Here is a 23,071-nt window from a genome sequence, read left to right as displayed (position 1 = left end):
TATTTCTAGCATGTTAAACATAGGTTACTTTGAAGTTTGTTTAAATTAGAGATATATTACAACTATTATAAATTACAGAAAGAAATATTTACTATGCAAGTAAGATTTTTTATAAATTGAAGTTTTTAGGAAAATTTACTTTCTGAACTTCCTTTTATTATTGAATATTTCAAGTTTACAAATTTAAATATTCAGTACAAGATAGATTTTAACAAGTTTTTATTTATATGATTTTTTTTCATTTCATGTTTATTTCATTCGTTGTTTGCAATGTTCTCTCTCCCCTTCTCTCTGTCTCACACTGTCTCTATAACATAAACACACACACACTCCAAGTTTGATTTCATTATTACACAAATATCACATTAGATTTTGCAATTCAACATGGGGCATCCAAAAAATATGTGACTGAAAATATCAATGTGAAAATATTATCAAGTGGCTAGCAGAAAGCCACCTGGTCTTTTTGCTAGTCAGATATAATGCAGCTACACCAGCAGAATTAAATTTTCTGAAGCATCTTGAAGAGGCAAAACGTTGGAGTTAGATGTGCAGTGCAAACTTGCATGTATGTTGTTGTTGTTATTTATCCCCAGGTGTAGTATACTTGGGACCGTATTATCCAATGTGTCATTCAATTTTTATGACATTGATTTGAGGGGTAGGTTACTGTTCTTAACAGGTAGTGACCATATTAGAGGTTTCCTTGTTGGCTCAAGTTATATTGAAATTCAGAAGTAATTGGATATTACACATTTTGGCCAACGTATATATATCAGTTATAGTATATAATGTAAATAAGCACTTCATACATCCTGAGTAAAAAAACTGTCATGAAATAGTTGAGAGTTAAGTAAAGTAAGCTTAAACCAGAGAATATGTATCAATGCCAGCAAAATACATTATTTACAATGGATGGATAGATGTCCTCACCTTGTTTGTTATCACAATGTTTCGGCTGATGTACTCTCCAGCCTTCATTGGATGTTCTGTTGGAATTTTGAACCCAACCCTTTATTTGACTAATGGGGTACTCTGCTCTCATTTCTAAGGTATGTTGCTGATGTTATTTTTCTGTTGATATTATATTTCAAGTCCTTGCCTGGGATTGAGGGTTAGTAGCCTGCATTCTTATCCAATATGCTATATGCTTGTGGGCAATTATAGAGTGAATTTTAGGGCTTATAAACCTAGTATTTTATCTTTTCTTAATACTGTACTGGTTCCCATATTACATTCATATCTGCACTAGTTCTGCTTAAGAAGTTATTGTATCCTAGTATATGTGCAACATCTTTTAATTTTTGTATTTTCCAGTGGTGATCTCTGTCGATTATTTTAACTTCATCCCACAGTAGGAGGTGGTCTCCATTTTTCCATACATGATCAGCTATACCAGATTTTTCAACATCCTCTCATTTCACAGCTTTACGATGTTCCTCTACCCTTACTTTAAGGGGGCGGCATGTTTCGCCTTTGTATAACCTACCATAACTGCATAGGATAGAGTACTTGCATTTTTGGATCATATTTTCTTCTATGAGTGGAAAAGTAGTTCCGAAATAGTTATAAAAGAATTTAATGAAGAAAGATCTTTTATCAAACAGAACTTGATTACATAATATAAATTTACATTCTCCAGAGGTTTATTTCTTTATCAAAGAAACCATTTCTTCAAATTTACAGCAATAATGGGTCGTTATCACTTTTGGGTTTTTGTTATTTGATTTCTCTATTCAGTACACCAAAGGTAAACTAAATATAGCAGGTGCATTATTGTGAACCTCCAATTTCTTAGAATTTCACCAATCATATGGTAGCCAATAGTGTACCCAAATTAATATGCTTCTCTAAAAAAATCACAAAAATAAAAAAGATAATGAATTAAAATGGAGTAGTTTTGGTGAAGCATTGTTTCAGTTTTATTTTAGAGAGGTTTGTTGTGTAAGGCCAGAGCAATGCGAAAAGGTACCCTTTCAGTGTAGACGTGGTCTCCCTCTATAGTTCCATGTTCGCTCTTCCAGCTGTTGACATCGTAAACGACTGCATTGTGTTTCTTCTTTCATCTCTGTTATCCACTTCTTCTCTTCCTCAACCTCCACTGTTTCAGTCTTACACCCTTGGACATCCAAGAGCTATTGTAGTCTGTAACACTTACTTTCAGTTCAGTAGCGAAGCATAGAGATCTCAGGTCTGCCAATGATAGCTAACTCCTCAAGCCTGCTGGCCATCGCATACATTGACCAACTTAACACTTGTCACTCATGCATCTTTTTCTTGAGATATGTTGATGATATCTGATGCTCACCTCCTCCCAGGAGGAGTTGATCAACATACACCAGAAATTCAGCATTGTCAACAACCATATAAAATTTGAAATAGAACACCCAGGTGAGTCCAGAACCTTCCCCCTTGCTGGGTTTCCAAATCAAGACCACAGAAGTTGGTTCCATCTATACTAACTTCTATTAGAGAGTTTGTCACACTACTGAGACCAACCATTAACAACAGGAAGAAACTACATGAAGCAGACTTGCTACTATTGCAACGCCAGTTTGTGCGTGTCATCTTTCTCCTGCTTCCTCCTTCCTCCCCAACACATCAAAGCAATGACCTTTTCAGCCCTCACTTTTCCAAGTGTCCTGAAGAGGAGGTTATAGCTCTGAAATATTGAATACAAGGTAGAACTACCGCTTTCTTTTTGTTTTGTTTTCTTTTTGTAGTTTACTTTGTACCTTCTTGCATTGTTCCAACTTTACACAGCAAAACTCTTTAAAGGATAATGAATGCTATGCAATACAAAAAGTTATAGGATTATGATATTCTAAAGAATTAACAATATATATATAAATATGATTTCACAAGATATAATGTACTGACATTGTTTTGTGACAGCTAGGCAGCTTGAAAATTATTTCAGCATTCAAAAAAACAAATTAATCTGTAAACAAGCCCTAAAATAAATTGAGATATTGAACAGGTAACCAAATCTTGCTCTATCATGTTTTTCTATCTTCTGTTGCTTTAAAGTCTAAGAAGCTGAAATTCTGTCTTCATGGGAACACCTATTAAATATATGTAACTTTCTACAATGGGGAAAAGTATTTTTGGAATCTTCTGTACTGGTTAATATGGCTTGAGATACATACAAATCATAATAATAAATAAATAAAATATTTACTCTTTCTTTTAACGTTTGGTAACTCTGTAATGATAGCATAAGATGACTCCATTCAATTCACAAGAAAATGAAGCTTCTGAGCATACTTGAAGTGTGTTACAATTGCTTGGGCAGTTAGCTGTTGATAAATTGAATCCAGAACATTTTTATTGTATTGGATCATCCCATAAATAATGCGATCTTTTTATACTTCTTTTATTTTTCAAAATTAAGATGAACAAAGTTCTTTTTTAATCTAAAATATACTCTCCTTCATTTTCTACAATGCTCTTCTATCTATCTGGTAGATTTGCAAGACCCCTCTTCCAAAATCCACTTGTCCGTGACGAAAAATACTCCTCCAGTACTGTTCTGACCTTCTCTATAGAATTCACATTTTTTCCATCCAAATGATTTTGAAGACTGTGGAATACAGGAAAATCAGATGGGGCAATGTCTGGCGAATATGATGGGTGGGGCATCATTTCCCATTCAAACTGCTCCAGCCTTTGGAATGTCATCCTCACTGTGTGGCCAAACATTATCCTGATGGAAGACCAACTTTCATCTTGAAACCAAAGATGGTCATTTATCTTCTAGTGCTGACTTAAGCCACTCAAGCTGCTTGCAGTAGGTATCCTTTGTTATCATTTGGTTTGTGTTTAAAAGTTCAAAGTGAACTAAACCTTTCATATCCTACCAAAACAGATAACAACACCTTACATGGGTGAAGACCTTCTTTAGCCTGAGGTGCTGGTGTTTCTCCTTTCCCCACCCACTGTCTTTGGTGCTTGACATTTTTATAGAGAACTCATTTCTTGTCACTAGTCACTATTCAGTCCAAAAAAAGGTTCAGCTGTGAGACATGACAGCAAAGAAGAGCACACGTTCACTCTCTGCATGCGGTTAGACTTGGAAAGTTTGTGAGGAACCCATTTACCCAGTTTGCTGACTTTTCCAATGGCATACAGGTGTTGATGAATGGTTGAATGACCAAATCCAAGCTTCTCTGCTACTTCTTCAACAGTTGTAATGGGATTTTGTTCCACCAGGGTTTGCAGGACATCCTCATCGAGCTCTACAGATCTTCCAGGATGAGGCTCGTCTTCTAGGCTGTAGTCTTTGGCTCAGAATTTTTGGTACCACTGTTGACACTGACTTCCACTTATTGTCTGATCACCATATACTGCATTAATATTCTTTGCACTTTTCGTTGTGTTGTTGCCTTTATTGAACTCATAAAGAAAAAAATATGCTGAATATGCACCTTTGTCACTTCCATTATAGCTTTGAAAAAGTAACTGTTAAAATCAAACAGCACTTCAAAACTTGCTCTAAGAATAAGTACAAGGTAAAATTACTATCTGCAGGTAGTTGATGCAGGTCCCCCTCAAACTTATAGTTCATGCAATTGAAAAAAAACGCATTATTTATGGGATGATCCAATGATATTGTAATGCACCACTCATTCAACACACTACTCTCCAAGCTAAAGAAGGAGCCACTATCTGGTTGTTTAATCTGCCAGAATTAACCACTAAATCTCTTTCACCCTCTATAATGTCCTCTATATCTCTAAAATGGGGGTTTAGAATGCCTTTGGTCTAAATTCTAGTTGATAAGAATTAAACAACAATTACCTTTAGGGTAGAACTTGAAGGACAAATTACATTTATTATCAATTTGAGATTGTACAAGAATAACACAAGTAAAAGAATCAGACAAGAATAGATCAAAATATATTATCACAATAGATCAAAATATATTATTAAATTTAAAAAAGAGTGATTGTAGAAACAGCAAATACAATCCTATTGTTAGACTTGATAAGTTGTAAGTGTACAAGATGTTTCAATTTGTTTGATGGAGCAGTAGTGAAAATAAACTATGAAAATATCATAGGATTAATAAAAAAACATCATAGCAACTTTGTTGATGACTCTTTTAAAGTCAGGTAATTATATAATGACAAACAAGCATGAATAAAAACTTGGAGTAAATCAGTGTCAACCTTCTTTTTTATCTTGTGATAAATTTTAGAGTTTTACATGCTAACTAAAAGTGGGGAAAGAGAATGGAAAAAGAAACAGGGAAACATGGCTACTGTTATTTGAACCAATGCAGAGTAAACATGTTTGACTATTTGATGTGATTATTGTTACTGTTTGTGCATTTGAAATGATGTTGGCATAGCAGAATTACTGGAGTGTTCTGAATATTAGAACAAATGCGCATAAACTTGATAGACTGATTGGGATGAAATGAAAGTCAGAGTTATCAGAAAATTAGAGAGTAAAGATTTCATTTTCAAAATTTGGTGCTGAGAAGAACATAAGAGTAAAGTAAGTCAGACATTTAATATTGACATCATTTGAGTCAAATGATGCTAAAACAGACTATCAAACCAAATTGTTACATTTTCACTTCATATAAAATGTGAAACTGGTATGAAAATTTTGAAAGCTTATTTCCTGTTAGATATTTGTAATATCAATGGAAAAACAGTATTCTTAGAAATTTTAGTAGTTAATGAATACTTAACAATTGATTTTATCAAGTGATTTAAATTCCATTATATCTTGATATTTTTCTTTACAGGGTCTCTTCAAAGCAAGAGGTGTTTTATTTGAAGATTATGGCAATATTCATGTTCATATAGGTGAAGCTATTTCAGTCAGTAGTTTCAGTGAAAATGTAATTAACAGAGAAATTCACAACTTACTGCCACGGTATCTACAAAGTTTTTGCTCTTTTAGAATTATTCATTTTAATTTAAAGAATCCTAAAGTTTCAATATAAACTTCCTGTATACTCAAAAACACCCGCTTACAAAACCATATCCAAACATTTTCAACATATTTGCTAATCTGAATTGTATTTATTGAATATGTGTCTTATCATTTGCAATCTTTTTTAAAACTTTACATGCATGATGCTAATACACCTAATATGTAGTATCTTACATAGAAAACTTCATCACATTTTTTACAGTATACTATGAGCAGTCTTTCACTAACTCCAACGATATCCAATGACAACTATTGAGGAAGCTAATTGTAGTTTGCTTCAGCAAAAGCAAATTCAGAAAAAGTATGGGGATTTATTGTGAGAATATTTCAAGCAAGATTTGTTACTAGAGAAAAATGATTGGCAACCTTTAGATATTTAGGAAATTTGTCACAAAATGAAATGTAAACTAAGGGAACAAAAGATCTAGTAGAATAATTGAAGACTGATGAGTAATTCTTGATTTGGATGTGTTTCTGTTCATTTTCTTCTATTCTGGTCATCCAATCCTGTGCCATACATCATTGATGTTTTCTCTGAATACAGGCTCCATGTGAAGTAGTACATATGTCTTCTCTTCAAAAACCAAATGTAGCTCACTTTTACACTTTTATGTAAGCACCTTTGACTCCTGGCACCACAAGAACATTTTAACAGTAGGTTGAGAAACTATACTGAAGACCTTTTATGAATATGTCAATTCCCCAAGTAGGTGCACTACACCTATTCATTAACAACTTATAATCAACACATTAGCAAGCTAATAACAATACAGAGAAAATCTGTTGTCATTCCACTCAACAGTAAAACTGGGGAGCAAACTTCATATAAAACTCACTAAAATCAATATCCAAACACACACAAAAGACAAGTCCAAATCAGTCAATTTTGTGTGGAGCTGATCATGGCTATTCAACATTAACATTATGCACAAAAGAAAAATAATAATTGCAAACAAATTTATTAAGCTTCAGACCAAAGAAAAATACTGATCTAAAAACTAAGCAAAATAAAACAATTATCTCCATATAACAATTCACTTACACTATCTTCAGTGATCTCCCAGAAAATCAGAGTCCTGAAAATCTTTTAAATAGTCAATGTGAACAATTTGAAACTATTATTGACTATTATCCTATAAAAGCATATCAATTTGTTTTAAACTCATTAGTAATAAACTTAAAACACTGTTTAAAATGTATAATTAATGAAAAAAAATCATATAAAAATGTCTTCTCTAAGCAAAAAATCAAGTGATGGTTTACAGACTCTTCTGAAGGACTTGTACTTTTTCTGCACTCTTTGGGAATGAGTGGTTGTTATCAAATCCTTTTACTAGTTATATCAGTATTTTAGATGTGTTTGAATTGAAGTGTCTCTAAATTGACAATAGTTTTATTTTTATAGTTTTACAATGTTATTTTAAAGTTTTTTTAATGTTTTAGATATAGCTGTTGATTTTCTTGTTGATAACAACTTAGCATTGCATTATTTATTAATATTTAAAGATGTCTAATTATATTTATTAACTGATGAATAGTGATGTTGTTATCCAGATACATAAGCTCTGTCTCATTGGGAGAACAGAAGCTCATTATGCGACTTTCCTACCAGATACTTCTATGCCAACAAAAATACTTTGTTGTCAGCCCATGGTCCATGATTGCTGCTGTTCTCATGCAAAATAAAGAAGGTATATCTTTCAAGCAACTTGTGAAACAAGTGGAATGGCTGAAAAGACAGGCATCTAATTTAGGTGCTTACATTGATTGGCCAGGTATGGAAAATTTTAGTTTTTTAAATATTTTTTACACTTTTCTCTGATTCCCATTTCATAAATGCAACAAATTATTAAAATTTTAGAATTATAAAACTGAAATATTCATTTCAAGAAGTTAATATTCTTATAAATTACTATGTTGGTTTCAAATTCTGGCACAAGGCCAGTTATTTCAGCGGGGAAGGTAAGTTGATTACATCATCCCCAGTGCTCAATTGATACTAATTTTATTGACCCCGAAAGGATGAAAGGCAAAGTCAACCTCCACAGAATTTGAATTAAAAAAATTAAGATGGATGAAATGTCACTAGGCATTTTGCCCAGCATGCTAACAATTCTGCCAACTTGTTCCCTTAAAATACAATATTAGCAATAGTTTTGGGAAACAGTCACATAAGAAAGTTAACTTGGATAGTATTCCTGTTGAGAAAAGTCGAAATTATAGGTATTTAATGAGATATATAAGCATTATTTGCAATATCACTATATAGACACAACCACTCACACAATCATGAACATAAGTATGTAATATTTGATCTACTACTTCTAAATTATATTATCAGCAGTGACTTGGGCTACCATGGTGATATATAGAAATTCTTGCTGTTTACTTACCTTTACAAACATACTTTTATTAGTTTGAATAGAAGAAACAAAATGAACAAGTATACATGATAATATTTGTGCAACTTTTGTTAAATTATTTATCTATTTCTTTATTTTCTATATAGACTTTTTGTTAACCTTATTTTCAACAATTGATCAATGATGATATTAGTTAAAAGTGAAAAGGCTTTTTGAAAAGTGTGAAAAGTGAGAGTACAAGCTAGGAGTAAACAACTATTAAAAATCCAATTCTTTTACAGTAGCTTATATATATATAACACTAACATCTCATTTTAACAAATATGTTTACCAAAATTGCATAAAAATATCTCGATATGCTAAAGAATAAATTTATTCAATAAAATTACCATTGGCTTCAACCATGGCCTCCAGATGACTTTGGAAACTCCTGCAAATCTTCTGGATGGTCTCCTTGTTTAAGTTGGTGAATGCTGCCATGATCTTTGCCTTCAGTTCATCTTTGGTGTTACAAGGAGTTTTGTTGGTCTCTCACTCAACTGTGTCCCACACATGATAATCAAGGGGGTTGCAGTCTGGGGAGTTAGGTGGCCAGATGTTATAGGTGATGTGGTTGCAGAAATTGTCTGACAGCCATGATTGGGTTCTCCTGCTTGCGTGGCAAGGTGCAGAGTCCTGTTGCCAGACACAGGGTCTTCCCACAGCCACCCTCTTGAGCCAGGGCAGCACTACCTCCTCCAGGCACTTGATGTAGGCCTCTGTGTTGAGTTTGAAGCTGTGTGGGAAGATGAATAGAGGCATAATGTCACCACCACTAGTAATCATTCCAAACACCATGATGTTGACTGGATGTTTGATTTTTATCACTCTTGGTACATGTCCTCAGATTGCACTGTCCTCAGACTGACACACATACACTCTCAAATGTTTGTATTGGAGCTTCCAGCATGAATGCTAAGCAGTACAGCATCATTTTCCATTCACTGCATATATAATTGAAATGTCTTACATTTACTTCAGTGCTATTTCCACCTCCATATTTTATATATATATATATATATATATATATATGTGTGTGTGTGTGTGTGTGTGTGTGTGTGTGTGTATAGGAGGTGGAAATAGCATTGAAGTAGAAGGAATTTAATAAAATGATTTTAAAAATTATATATAATGTTACTGGTTTCACTGATGAATCATATCCTATCAAATATCAGTAAAAATTATAAAAATTCAAAGTAACAACAGACTATGTTCTGTCTAGGGGTCAAAAACAAGTCTGAAGGTTTTTCGTTGAAGTCTTCTTTAAATATAGTTTCGTATAGAGTTCAAAGTGTTAGAGAGTAAGAGAGGGAGTGTAGTTGTCTATTGTCTAAAAGAAATCTTTAATCTTTTTTCAGCCTGTATATATATATATATAGTAGAAATATGATTTGAAAAAATATAAAATACGCATGGAAATGTAAGGGTAAAATATGAAAAATCGACGAAAATGCATATTGTAGATATAAAAAGGCTATTTATGACAGGTAGTGACAAATATATACATTTAGAGTATTACTAGTCAAAAAGGTTATTATTATTATTGATGATTATAAGAAGTTAATAATAATAATAATAAGGTAAGAGACTGAAACGAACCAATTGGTTTTCGCGTTAGCTATTCATCATTTCAACAACACCGGTTAGTAAACGGTGTCAGGCCTAATAGTTCCTGAGAAAAGAGATTATTTGTAAGTAGTTCTGGATTATATGTATAATAAGGTAAGTAGTTCTGGATTATATGTATAAGGGAGGTAAGTAGTTCAGGAATTAGAAATGTGAGTGATGTAGAAAGTGTATAGGGTTTAGTGGTTTAAATTGAAGAGTTAGTGGTATTCTGTATTGAGTTGTGTGTTCACATTTAGTTGGGGGAGAAATTTGTTAATGAAAAATGACTCTTTATTCAACCTTTGTTGCATTGTGGTGTTCTGTGAGCATTGGTAAAAGGGAAATATTTGGAAATTGGGATTAAGATTCCTGGCACATCTTTCTACGTGTTCACTCACCTTTAACTGTCTGTATTGTGGGTGGCGGATTTGCTCTTTGTGAATGGTGATTCTTTGACGGAGCGAAATTCCTGTTTGTCCAATATAGAGTTTACCGCATCCTATGCATGTCATGACATAGTTTACATTTGCTGAGGCGCAGGTGAAATTTGATTTGATCTTAAATATTTCTCCTTGTTTGAATTGGAATTCTGAACCCTCCAGAAGGTGGGGGCATGTTCCACAGTTGGAACGTTCACATTTTGTCACTTTTGGCTCAGTAGTTAGTGGGTAAAGTCTAGCGCTGGTTAGTATTCTTTTCAGTGACTTCGGTTGCTTTTTATGATTTTATATGAGCTTAAAATTTCGTTCATTGTTTTGTCTGCTGTGAGGATGGGGAGGTTTTGGGTGATGATGTTGACGGCTTCGTTATTTCTGGGGTTATGTGTGGAGATGTACGGGAGTATTTTTAAGTCATGTTTAGTATTACGGCTAGTTTTCCTTAATCTTTGTATATCTATTCCCTTAGCTCTTTTGATGCCTTCATTTACTAATGAGATTGACCCTTTAACCTAGCAAAAAGAATCTGCACCATAGTTTCCGATACATACACTCGTGAACATAGACTTCTTGAACTTAGATCTACTCTAACTAAAAGACACTACCCAATCTCATATTTTACCCCTATATATATATATATAAAATAATATGTTACATTTACTCAATAGTCAAGATAAAACTCTGAGTTTCAAATGCCGAAGTGGAAATCCACAACACCATCTCTTCGGTTATCTGGCCATCTGAAAAACGCTATGAAAAAATACCGTTATATAAAGGAAAATTACTGTGTTATAATTCTGCTTGCGGACCCACGTGCGTACTTATACGTCACTATGAAAACGTACACATCCTCACTCGCATTTTTCGCCAAATATATACGCATATATATACAAACTCATATACACACACATGCGTACCGTAAAAGTTCATACATACGTCTATATGCGCACAAGCACAAGAAAAACCATGGTTAAAGGTAACAGAAAAAACCATAAGGAAGGATAAAAATTTTAAAAACCACGTTCATATGCGGACATGCCCCTATGCACTCATACACACACACACGCCCATATGTACATACCTGCACATATTTATATACGCATACATACACACGCATATACAAAAAATGAATATACATATGTGTCCCCCCCCCAATGGAAAAATACTAAGTAAAACTGTCTATATATATGTGCATTCTTATGCTCGCACACACGCACACATCTAAAACTGCCCACTCATACATATTCACACATGTGTACAAATGAATCTATATACACATCTATATAGGCACAGGAAAAAATGCAGGATAGAAAAGTACAGAAAAAAATTGTGTGAAAATATAAAAATATATATGTAATAATAAAAGGTATAATGAGATAAAAAACTTTTTGGGACATAATATAGAAAGCAAGTTCTATCTGTTTTCTTTAGGGGACCAAAAATGTAACAAAAATTTAGTTACGTGTGGGCATGATCCAAAAAGTTCTGTCCTTGAGTTTAGACATGTAGTAGGGTCTAAGCTGCTTTTCCAGATAAGCCATCTCTCCATGTCGCATAGACCGCACCTTCCGATGCCATTGGTGTAGGGCTTACATTTGGCCAAAATCTTCCAATGGATGTTATAATCGACACCTTTATCTCTTAAAGACCAAATATGATTAGATAATTTTGTCGCTTTTCTTTTGTTCCAGTGCCTAAAACTCAAGGTGTGGTTATTGAACCTGACCTTGAAATTACCCTCTGTAAGGCCCACGTATTTCTTCGTCGAAACGGTGTCTTTAGTGATTATAGAGTCCACGGTAGCTTCATATATGATGGTCTTGGACATGCAAGCTCCATTTAGCGGGCACAATTTTTTATTCCTGCATGAACAACTGTTTTCTTGTTGTGGTTTTTGTGTGTTATGTGTGATTATATTTTTTAAATTGGTAGTAGAACTAAAACTAATTTTTAAATTGCGTTTATTGAAGAGTTTCCTATAAGTATGGTTAACTGGAAAATGTCTATCTATCAGTGTTAAGAAATATTTACCTATATTGAAGGTCACCTCGGGTGAGTAAGGCGGTGTAAACCAGATATCTTCCTATTTCTATTTTTCCTCTTCTTTACTGTTGGGCTAGTAACAGGTGTATATTTTATTTTATCGCTAAAACCACTATCTTTTAAAGCCTTATTATAAACTGGAGCAATGCTATTAAAAATGTCCTTATTGGAGGAGAGGCTAGAAATTCTCTTACTAATATTTTTAACTAAATTTTTGAATACTATAGGGGGATGGCATGAACCTACATTAATATAATTAAGTCTATCATTGGGCTTCCTATAAAGCTTATAAATATTCTTATTTAGATCTAAGGAAACGTCTAGGAAATTGACAACTGTCAGGTTAGTATCTATAGTTATACTAAGTCCGAAGTATTTCATTAATTGGATAATATCCTTCCTAAAACGATCCTGTGCTGGTCCATTTGTATTAGCGGTTAAAGCGAGGGCATCATCTTTGTAGATGGCGAAATATACGTCAGGAAATGTCTTACCTAAAGTATCTAGGAGAAAAAATCCAATAAGATCGCAAATGCCTGCTCCATCATATGACCCCATGCTCACATCGAAAGCACCCTCTGTGTCAGTATTTTTGACCCACTTTGCGTTCTTACAGAAAATTAAGGTCTTTCTAGCATGGAATATTATGTCCTTATCATTTGTACTGATTTCTATGAAATCGCTAGCGAAGACGAGGGCTTTATCTAGCAGTTCTTTAGAGATAGAGGCATAAAAATCAACAATATCTAATTGTGTAAACCTCGCTTTTTTCTTAATCTTAATGGCTTTAAACCAGTCTACGACCTCTATACCTTTGGACCATTGTACTAGCCTAGTAGCGGTCTTAATTTTCGCATTTATTTTATCTAAAATTTCTTTACTAATAATCTCAAGTTCTGACTTAGCTGGGTTGATAAGCCTACATTTAGGGTTGGAAAGGAAGTTCTGTTTGTGGTCTTTAATTGTAATAAAGGCCTCTTTTTGGGGGAGGACTTCTATTTTTTTTATCTAATTTAAGTTTAGCGACGATAACGCTAGCTTCTTTATTAATTTCATTATATGTCTGTGGCCTAGCCTTAGTGTAATTAATAATGATGCTGTTGTGTAAGAGTTGTGTATATATGCTGTTATCTATCAGGTATAAGTTCTTGGTTTTATCCGAAAAAAGTGCTTTTTTCTTGGAGCTTTTTATATGTTTTATATCGTTTTTCAATTTATGTTGGAAATTGTTAAAAGACTTATGAAATTTTATTTTATTCATAATTTTCAGTAGGTCCGCTTCGAAATCTTCCAAGCCTTTAATCTTGGGAGGGAATTTTTTAGATTTTATACGATAGAAAGTATTTTCCATGGTGTCCACTTCTGTATTAAAAAAGAAAGCTTTCCATCTCATGCGCTTAATTAGATCAGTAATTTTCTCTAAAAGTTTCTTTGAATAAAGTTCCCTTGGTGGGATTGGTATATTTTTCATAGAATAATCTATGTAATATGCGTCCATATTAAATTCTTCTGTGTGTAAGAGTCCTCAACCGATGTTAGGCGATAATCCAAAAAAGCTGTATTAGCTCTTAGTGAAGAATAGCGTCGTCCGGGAGGTAATTTATTGGCAAAAACGGTAAGATAACAAGAGAAAGAAAGAGACCTCAATATTATGTAAATAGAGGAAATTTATCTATAAAATAATATGTTACATTTACTCAATAGTCAAGATAAAACTCTGAGTTTCAGATGCCGAAGTGGAAGTCCACAACACCATCTCTTCGGTTATCTGGCCATCTGAAAAACGCTATCAAAAAATACCATTATATGAAGGGAAATTACTGTGTTATAATCCTGCTCGCGAACACATACATACGTCTATATAAGCACAAGCACAAGAAAAACGTTTTTACTTAGTATTTTTCCATTTTTTGGGGGGTGGGGGAACATCTGTATATTCATTTTTTGTATATGCGTGTGTATGTATGGGTATATAAATATGTGCGGGTATGTACATATGGGCGTGTGTGTGTATGAGTGCATAGGGGCATGTCCGTATATGAACGTGGTTTTTATGCTTTGTATACTTCCTGATGTTTTTTTCTGTTACCTTTAACCTTGGTTTTTCTTGTGCTTGTGCGTATATAGACGTATGTATGAACTTTTATGGTACGCATGTGTGTGTGTATGAGTTTGTATATATATATGCGTATATATTTGGCAAAAAGTGCGAGTGAAGATGTGTACGTTTTCATAGTGACGTATAAGTATTAAAAAACTAGAAATAGTTGATAGCTTCTGTTACCTAGGTGACCAAGTCAGTAGCGGGGGTGGGTGTGCTGAAAGTGTAACTGCTAGAGTAAGAATAGCCTGGGCAAAGTTCAGAGAGCTCTTACCTCTGTTGGTGACTAAAGGCAGACTGTATGATGCATGTGTACGAACAGCCATGCTACATGGCAGTGAAACATGGACCGTGACTGCTGAGGATATGCGTAAGCTTGCAAGAAATGAAGCCAGTATGCTCCGATGGATGTGTAATGTCAGTGTTCCTACTCGACAGAGTGTAAGTACCTTGAGAGAAAAGTTGGACCTAAGAAGCATCAGTTGTAGTGTTTAAGAGAGACGTTTGCACTGGTATGGTCATGTGACGAGAATGGATGAAGATAGTTGTGTGAAAAAGTGCCACACCCTAGCGATTGAGTAAACCTGTGGAAGAGGTAGACCCAGGAAAACCTGGGACGAGGTGGTGAAGCATGACCTTCGAACATTAGGGCTCACCGAAGAAATGACTAGTGACCAAGACCTTTTGGAAGTATGCTGTGCGTGAGAAGACCCAGCAGGACAAGTGAGACCATAACCTGTGGCCTTTACCTGGGATGTAGCCAGTCCACTTATGCATACCTTTTCTTCTTGGGACACAAAACTCTGCTTGTGAAGACCTGTTGAGGCAAGTGAAAATCGAAATCGATCAACATCAATGGAATTGTTGTGATACCAGTGCCGGTGGCACGTAAGAGAACCGTCCGAACCTGGCCGTTGCCAGCCAAATCTGTCATTTGTGCTGGTGGCACGTAAAAAGCACCCACTACACTCACAGAATGGTTGGCATTAGGAAGGGCATCCAGCTGTAGAAACATTGCCAGATCAGACTGGGTCTGGTGCAGCTTTCTGGCTTCCCAGACCCCAATTGAACCTTTCAACCCATGCTAGCATGTAAAGCAGACGCTAAACGATGATGATGATATATATCTATATATATATATATATATATTATATATATATATATATATATATATATATATATATATAGAATATATATATATATATAATTAAAATAAGCAACAAGAATAACCTCGGTAATTTGCTACGATCGTTTCACGCTACATCATTTTATTAAATATTGTAAGTATTACAGCAGTTTTAAAATGTTGAGCAATCATCAGCCATTTATAGAGGTTTCCCATTAATACATAATTTTCATATCAATTGATAACATTATAGAGAAGGTAGATATACAGACAAAGATGTCGATTTTAATTTTAAGAACATTAAGGTAGTAGAGTTTATCTTCTGACTGAAGAATATTCATTAAGTTTTTTTGAACTGCTAGAAGGTTGGGAAGTATAATCAGTTTAAAGAAGACAAAAAAGATTTTCTATTTATAGAAAAAGGGGTGAAATAGAGTTTTCCCCAAAGGATATCCCCTTACATAGTAAGGACGCATACATATGGCTATTGATCCACAGAACCAATGAGTTTATTCGAAGAATCAGATGGATTACTTACCACATGATGCCAAACTGAAAAAGAATTCTCAAGAAATACACTTAAATAGTCACTACAAAAAGATTTTTAGAAGTAGGAAGAACCCACATCTGAATCCACTGCTTGACAACTTTGAAAAAGATTTACTTGACCTTATTGCAAATGTTAAATTCAAGGAACATTCACACCTTAGATATCTGAAGGATTTTATTAAATCTCTACAAAATAAACAGGGCATCCTGATCCCAGCCGACAAAACTGGAAACCTTTACAGAATGGATTATACAACACACAGTAAGCTTATTAGAAAGGAACTGAACTTAAGATATAAAGTAACAACAAATAAGAACCTGAGGGATATTAATTTAGAAATGAAAAAGTTACGACAAATTATGATCTAGCCGATAGGACGGAACCTTTAACACCATGTGAACCTAGGATTAATCTTAAGGCCCATAAGAAAAATTTCTGTGAAAACCCTTCTGTAAGACTCATTGGCCGACTTAGTAAATCTATTTTGGACAATGTTCTACCCCATATAATCCCTAACTTTCCCTTGAGTCTATGGATTAATACAGACGAGGTAATTGATTGGTTTAAATCTTTAGATAATAATAATAGAATTTCTTTTATCCAATTTGACATTAACAATTACTATTCCAGCATATCCCCCATTCTACTTAATAAATCCCTCATTTTTGCTAAGAACCTCTCTCTCATAACTAGGGAAGAAATTGACATTATTCTATTAGCTAGGAAAACTGTCGTCGAATTTGAAGGAAAATTATGGACTAGGGCTGATACCCCAAATAATTTCGACATACCCATGGGCTCAAGTGATTCGGCAGAGATAACTAATTTAGTAGGGGCATATTTATTAAAATGCATAAGTAGGAAAATCCCAGAATTACAAGGAGGTTTATATAGAGATGATGCTTTGTTTATTGTACCTAGTAACAATAAATCAAAAATTGAGAGAATAAGAAAGAAAATTAGTAATTTTTTCAAAGATTTCATATGAATATAACACCAAGATAGTGAATTTTCTAGACATTACCTTAAACTTAAATTCAAAGTTATATCACCCATTTAGAAAGAAGGGTGAAGTTACCAGATACATAAATAAATTATCTAATCACCCCCCTAATATACTAAAATCAATAGTGAAAAATATTTCTCAGAGAATTTCAAAATTATCATCAAATATTGAAATTTTTGACTCTAACTCGAATCATTATAATGTTGCATTATCCAGGGCTGGATATGACCAGGAAATCACCTTCCTAGATCTTGATAACATAAATATCTTAAACGATGAAGTGAATGTAAATAGCTCAAGTAATATAGAATCTCATACTCTAAATAAACATGAATCAATAGAAGAAAAGAACCTAGTATATAAACTCAATAATATGAATGAAAATAGTAAACAGATCATAAATAAATATGAAAATCTTAAACCAGATAAAATAAACGTAAATAATAATATAAAAATCTCTCCCACAAAGAAAAAGACCTAATAAACATAAATATAAGACTAAAATGAATAATGAATCTCGTAAGAATATGGATAACATTAATCTTTCCCACTCTTACTCAAATAAAAATTCAAAAGAAAAAATGTCATTTGGTTAAATATCCCCTTCAACTGAGCGATCTCTACGAATATATACAGTAGATTTATGTCTATACTGGAAAAAAACTTCCCATAAATATTATAAAATAATTTCTAAGAAATCAGTAAGAGTATCATATTCTACTCTTCCAAATATGGCCACCATAATAGTAAATAGTAATACTTAATAGTAAAAATATAAAGTTAGCTAGAGCTAGAATAAATAATAACAACAATAATAATAGTAATAGTAATAATAAAAATAGGAATAATAATAATGATAATAATAATAATAATGATGATGATGATAATAACAACATTAATATAAATAGTGATAACAACATCAATAATATAGGTAGTATAGATAAAAATGTAGTAGGTGAGGATAGTGAGAATAGATTAATAACTAGTAACCCCAGTTTACATAACAATATAACTACTATTAGAGGAAATAACACTAATACTAATAACAATTTGTCCATAAATAATACTAGTTCCAAGAATTATCCCCCAGTTGTAATTGTAGGATTAGATCAAAATGTCCGGTATCTGGCCGCTGTTTGATCCAAAATGTAATTTATAAATGTACAATAGTGACTTCAAATAACAACTATCTTTATTTTGGTTTAAACAGTCACTTTTCCTCCTTTAGGCTTAAACACAAGGCAGGTTGCACAACATTGTCTTGTAAAATTTGGGAACTGAAAAGGAATAATATAGAATTTAACCTGAAATGGGATATAGTAAGAAAAGCACGGCCTTATAAAAATAGTAGAGATGGTTGTGAACTTTGTTCTATGGAAACATGAAATTTTAAAACATAGGAATAATACAAATCTGTTAAATATCCGTTCTGAGTATCTTGCATACATCGCACAACCCGTATGTTTAAATATTTTAAATAATAATATTATGACCATTCCTAAATTTTTCAAATTCTAATTCTTTATAACCAAATAAGAATGAATATACCATACTAGCTTTTAATTCAACATGCATAGATTACTAAATAACTTCATTGCATATTTAGAATTAAATTATCTCTCTTTTTTTATATTCTCCTATATTAAATAGTATAAATTCTATGTCCCTAAGGAAACTACTCAGTTCATCTTGATTACTTCATTTCCATTTCTTAATATATCATTAACCCAGGATATTTTTACCTAACTAATTAGCATTTCTCTGCAGGTAGTAAATATTATGTCTAACAGATTCTTTAATTTAATTCATTAATAACAATTCACTATCTACTAAATCTGAGAAATTTACTCTTCTTGATTACTTATCTTCTTAAACATAAATCACCTTCTACTAAACCTAAGAAAATTATTCATCTTCATTAATCCTCTTCCATTTTTTCTAAAATATTTATATTTTCCACCTAATATATTCACTTTATTAATAAGACTTTTGTCCACAGTTATTGAGTATTATGCCTACTCATAATAAATGATAGATTTTTCTCCAAAATGAATAAATATTAGATTTATAATTTCTCCTTTAATCCAGCATATCAAAATATTCAACACCTACCAGCTAAGTATAAAGCTGATGTCTATAAGTATAAAGGGACCTCTGTATTCTCTATAACTTTTGATATATAAGTAGTCACTCTGACCATCTGACATTGACCTAGTTTTCCTAATACAAAATCTGTTTGCCAAATAGTAATAAACAGCTTCTAGGGTATTACAACCCCCTCTCTACCTTAATTTCTTTATGAAGAACTTCTGACATTTATTTCACCCCTATTTCTATAAATAGAAAATCTTTTTTGTCTTCTTTCAACTGATTATACTTCCCAACCTTCTAGCAGTTCAAAATAACTTAATGAATATTCTTCAGTCAGAAGATAAACTCTACTACCTTAATGTTCTTAAAATTTAACCCTTTCGTTACTATATTTCTGACCAAATGTGTTTCAATTAATTTCTAACATAATCATAAATTTAGTCTGGTTTCATTAAACAACTATAACTTTTTTATTTATCAATATATTAATGTGATTTTTGGAAGATAATTTAATGAAATGTTCTCAACCAATTCTATACTATAATATTTGTCACAAAGTGACTCTAATTGCAGGTAGATACAGGTAAATTCAACAAAATATAAAATTATTAAAATTTTTGTTCAAACATCGCTATAGAAAATGGGTTATTAGCTAATATTCAATTGGGTATACAACAAAATTTTACTATAGAATTTGTTATTCTGGGTAACTTTCTGATACCCATAATAATATTTATGGCAAAATAGGCCTTAATTTCATTTAAGGTTGTGGAAAATAACAAACTATCCTTTCTTTCGCTTTGTTTACATTTAGCATAACGGTTCGTTTCCGCCGTAATGATTTCAAATAGGCTCATTCGAAAGACTGTGGCTTGGTCCAGTTTCTTCAGAAAAATCACTGAAAGAAACAGTTTTTCAATTTTCACTCCATTCAGGTGCCAATTCATTTTCTTTATCGCTGTCGGAGCTCTCGGATTCACTGCTTTCATTTTCGGAAAATGAAACATCGGATTCATTATCAAATACCACATGCTTTTTTTTTTTTCAGTCATAGAGTTAGATTTATCAAGGTCTTCAGTAGAAAATCCTTCGAATTCTGACTCGCTGCTTGATATAATGAAATTCGTATCCATTTTTTGTCAGAATTACAAATTTTGAAAACACAATAGGAACAAATTTCGGAAAAAAATCTCCCAAAATTCACAGAATTAAAATTACACTTTGATCGTTATACAAAACTGTAGATGAACTGTTTATGAAGTATAATCATGTGTTTTCACGAATGTACTAAAGAGATTTGCTCTGATATTCTCATTTAAATATGAATAGGTAACTACGGGCGGTTTGGTCACATGAATCAAAATTTTTTCGGGCGGCTTTGGGCGGTTTGGTAATGAAAGGGTGAAATCGACATCTTTGTCTATATATCTACCTTCTCTATAATGTTATCAATTGATATGAAAGTTATGTATTAATGGAAAACCTCTATAAATGGCTGATGATTGCTGAACATTTCAAAACTGTTGTAATACTTAAAATATTTAATAAAATGATGTAGCGTGAAACAATCGTAGCAAATTACCGAGGTTATTCTTGTTGCTTATTTTGATTATATATATATATATTCTATATATATATGTATATATATATCATCATCATCATGCTTATTTTGATTATAATCACCCCATGGATTTATATGGATAACACCATACAAAATTCTAGTGCATCTAACTTAAGTACCATATTCATTTGAATCTAAATTTTGCTGAACTTATCATCATCGTTTAGCGTCCGCTTTCCATGCTAGCATGGGTTGGACGGGTCAACTGGGGTCTGTGAAGCTGGAAGGCTTCGTCAGGCCCAGTCAGATCTGGCAGTGTTTCTACGGCTGGATGCCCTTCCTAACGCCAACCACTCCGCAAGTGTAGTGGATGTTTTTTACGTGCCACCTGCACAGGTGCCAGACAGAGCTGGCGAACGGCCACGAACGGATGGTGCTTTTACGTGTCACCGGCACGGGGCCAGGCGATGCTGGCAACGGACACGAACGGATGGTGCTTTTACGTGCCACAGACAGAGCTGGCAACCGGCCACGAATGGACGGTGCTTTTACGTGATATATTTGTATGTATGTATATGAAATGTATGTATGTATATGAAATATATGCTCTTAACTCTTTTACTTGTTTCAGTCATTTGACTGCGGCCATGCTGGAGCACCGCCTTTAGTCAAGCAAATCGACCTCGGGACTTATTCTTTGTAAGCCCAGTACTTATTCTATCAGTCTCTTTTGCCGAACCGCTAAGTGACGGGGACGTAAACACACTAGCATTGGTTGTCAGGCAATGCTAGGGGGACAAACACAGACACAAACACATACACACACACTTATATATATATATACATATATACGACAGGCTTCTTTCAGTTTCCGTCTACCAAATCCACTCACAAGGCATTGGTTGGCCCGGGGCTATAGCAGAAGACACTTGCCCAAGATGCCACGCAGTGGAACTGAACCCGGAGCCAGTGGTTGTTTAGCAAGCTACTTACCACACAGCATATGAAATATATCTATATGTATATAAAATATAAATATGTATATATATGTTTTTTTTATTTATCTAGTTTCAGCTCACAAGCTGTGGCCATGCTGGGGCACCGCCATTTGGTGTTGCTACATGATTTTACTTCATGAATGCTTTTTAGCAATTGCCATTTGGTGCATGAGAGAGTTCGATGCAGCTGCCCTCATCTGCACCTCCTGCCGTGAAGTTGGTTCATCTGGGATACCTGACAGGAAGAGATCCAGTTTCATTTTAAAGACATCTGCATCCACCCCATGCAGGTCTCTTAGGTTCTTTGGGAGGATATTGAAGAGCTGTGGGCCTCGGAAGCCCAGGCTATCACAGTATCTTGTCTTACATCTTGATGGCAAACTTGGAGTCCTTGGCACTATGCAGTGGCGCCCAGTTCTGGCATTTGTGTAACTCTCGATGCCAAAGTTTGAGATAAGTCCTTCTAGGATCTTCCAGATGTATATTATGGCATATCTTTCTCGCCTACGCTCTAAGGAATAGAGTCTCAATCTCTTGAGTCTTTCCCAATAGCTTATATGCTGCACAGAGGCTATCTTCTTCATGTAGCTTTGTTGGATCGCCTCAAGTTCTGTGATTAACTTGACACTGGATGGTGGCCATAGCTGAGAGCAATAGTCAAAGTGGCTTAGGACAAGTGTCCTCCAGAGGACCATCATGGTTTCCTGGTCTCTTGTTCTGAAGGTTCTAGGAATCCATCTGGTCAGCCGCCTACATTTCATTGCCAATTTAGCAACATGCACATGAAAGGTTGCATCATCACTCATGTAAATACCCAGGTCTCACACTGATTGTGCCTCTGGGATTGCAGTCCCTCCAGGTCCAGTGTATTTATTGGGTATTGCATTTAGTTTTGCGTGCTGATAGCATAGAGCTTGAAACTTTTCAGCATTGAACTGCATGCTATTCTTTTCAGCCCACTTGTATATTTTGTCCAGCTCACATTGCAGGTGCTTAGTGTCTTCAGGGTTCTGTATTGCCTGTGAAACTTTTGTATCATCTGCATAACTTGTGATCGTGGCTCTCTGCGTGGCTGAGGGCATGTCTGAGAGGGCCATTATGAACAGTAGTGGTCCTAAAACAGTGCCCCGTGGAACACCACTCACTATTTGCATGTTAGTGGAAGTGGCTACTACCACCTGACTTCTATCCTTCAGAAA

General features: G+C 34.0%; 1 protein-coding gene across 1 annotated transcript in view; it reads left to right on the top strand.

The window, feature by feature from the left end:
* The window catches only part of LOC115230887 (dihydroxyacetone phosphate acyltransferase-like), a gene marked incomplete at its 3' end in the record, with an annotated part of 41,600 nt that extends 18,950 nt beyond the window's left edge, over positions 1-22,650 (top strand). Inside the window, exons 3-7 of the mRNA XM_036499852.1 lie at positions 5,759-5,889; positions 7,504-7,724; positions 12,673-12,682; positions 14,756-14,777; positions 22,645-22,650. Coding sequence (XP_036355745.1) covers positions 5,759-5,889; positions 7,504-7,724; positions 12,673-12,682; positions 14,756-14,777; positions 22,645-22,650 — 390 coding nt within the window. The remainder of the gene's footprint in view (positions 1-5,758; positions 5,890-7,503; positions 7,725-12,672; positions 12,683-14,755; positions 14,778-22,644) is intronic.
* Positions 22,651-23,071: the final 421 nt, after the last annotated feature.

Source organism: Octopus sinensis, unplaced genomic scaffold (assembly GCF_006345805.1).
Source record: "Octopus sinensis unplaced genomic scaffold, ASM634580v1 Contig16700, whole genome shotgun sequence".
Lineage (NCBI taxonomy): Eukaryota > Metazoa > Mollusca > Cephalopoda > Octopoda > Octopodidae > Octopus > Octopus sinensis.
The sequence above is the reverse complement of the archived record's forward strand: the minus strand, read 5'-3'. Positions and strand labels throughout refer to the sequence as shown.